The sequence below is a fragment of the Gloeophyllum trabeum genome (assembly GCF_000344685.1).
Source record: "Gloeophyllum trabeum ATCC 11539 unplaced genomic scaffold GLOTRscaffold_00355, whole genome shotgun sequence".
NCBI classification, from domain to species: domain Eukaryota; kingdom Fungi; phylum Basidiomycota; class Agaricomycetes; order Gloeophyllales; family Gloeophyllaceae; genus Gloeophyllum; species Gloeophyllum trabeum.
In genome coordinates, this window is record NW_006920763.1 from 509 (window position 1) to 2,289 (window position 1,781).

At 54.5% G+C, this 1,781-nt stretch overlaps 1 protein-coding gene across 1 annotated transcript; it reads left to right on the forward strand.

Annotated features, from left to right (window-relative positions):
- Positions 1 to 358: 358 nt before the first annotated feature.
- GLOTRDRAFT_134637 (uncharacterized protein) lies at positions 359 to 1,358 on the forward strand (the record flags this gene model as incomplete). Its single annotated transcript, XM_007873584.1, has 6 exons — positions 359 to 472; positions 519 to 602; positions 651 to 765; positions 828 to 914; positions 977 to 1,087; positions 1,159 to 1,358. The coding sequence occupies 6 exons, from the start codon at positions 359 to 361 to the stop codon at positions 1,356 to 1,358; spliced, it is 711 nt and encodes a 236-aa protein (XP_007871775.1).
- Positions 1,359 to 1,781: the final 423 nt, after the last annotated feature.

Below are 1,781 nucleotides of genomic sequence, written 5' to 3' on the forward strand. Positions count from 1 at the left end.
AACTTGACGCCATTGGCACTGGCAACCGTCCCGGGACGATTGCCCCTGCTCATCTGACGTTTCTCACACTCAACCGTCTCGGGACGATTGCCCGCACTCATCCCACGTATCTGTCATTCAACCGTCTCGGGACGGTCGGGCTACGCTTGTTGACTTCTCATACTTCGCACACCAGTCCTTCGGATCCGTCTTGTCAAATATATATATTCTTCTCTTCTTCTCTTCTTCTCTCTTCTGCCACCGCAGGTTCCCATCCATTGTTCTTATATACATCGCATCCTCCCCCGTTTCCCTCTCTCCCCTCTGTTTCCTTCTCTCCCCTCTGTTTTCCTCTCGCTCCCTCACATCTACTGTCTCCATGCCTCAGCCCGAGCCTTACCCGCACATCCCCGCCGTCGCCGGGTACCTCAACGCGGAGAACATTCGTATGTTCATCGGGGATATCGTCATGGTCACCGTCGGCGTCGCCCAGGTTCGTCCCGTTCGTCTCTGAGCCTCTCACTTTCCTTCACATCCAGTCCTCCCGACAGCGCGCCAGCGATCGCATCATCTGCCCGATTCCAGGCAGGTCATGGTATTGCGTCTGCGTCCATCTCATCCCGGTGCGTATCGCTTCCCCCTCATTCGTCTCTCACTTACGCTCCCTACAGGGTACCGTCATCCCTCCTGGCGTAATGTACTGCCAGCTTTGGGCCACCGTCCTCTCGCCACGTGGACTGCAGCACATCCGCATACGCGAGCTCGATCTCCCTTTCGAGTCCGTCTGTACGTCCTGACATTCGTATCTCGTACCCTCCGCCTCACTTACTCGCATCTCTTCTCCGTAGCTCTCTCCCACTTGGCCGCGGACATCGACAGGGCCAACGACCCCGCTGTCATGCAACTCATCAACGACTTCCACCCCTCCGTCTGGCGTACGTGCCTTCCTCTTCTATCTTTCGTCCTTCGTCGCTCTTACTTACATCCTCACTTACAGCACTCCTCGACCGCATCCATAACCCGCCCCGTGCAGACATCACACCCCTCGGCCCCGTCGATGCCTACACCCCCCGCTTCCCTCACCAAGACGCTCTCATCCGCAGGCCCGGTATGTTCTTTTCTTGACATTCCTTTCCTCTTCTCCATGCACTAACATCTCCTCCCTTTCCCCTCCAACAGATCTCCCATTCATCTTCGAGTTCAATCTCGTCAGCGCCCACGAGCTCGGCCCCGACCGTCTACGTCTTCGCCAGGACGCTCTCCGTCTCACCTCCGTCGACAGCCACCTCCCGTCCTGGGAGGTCCCCGATAGCGAGAGCGACGAGGAGTCCGTCTCCGAGATGCTGGGACGCAGGCCAATCGAGGAGGTCAATGACTGAGCGCGGTACTATTACTCTACTTCTCTGCCTGTTTGCTATATGTTTTTATGTACTTTGTAAATAAATACATGACTTTAACTATGTTTCTTGACTTTTGGCCTTCCTCGCGTGAAATTATATAGCCACGGACACTCTGAATCGTCCCCGGACGGTTCGTATGCACTTTCTTACATGTACCAGACTCGATCGTCCCGGGACGTTTGCCCGCCTCACTCTGCCCACTTCGCTCACCCAACCGTCTCGGGACGATTGGCCCCTGCTTTTCGCTCTCACTTTGCATGTTCATGTCCGTTTTAATTACGTAATTCTTACCCTAACGTCCTTTGTAGTCTCTCACTACAACCCATTTACTAGTCACACACTACAAAATACCCAGTACTAAGCCTATGCTAAGCCTAACCTATTAGAATTAGACCTCTATGT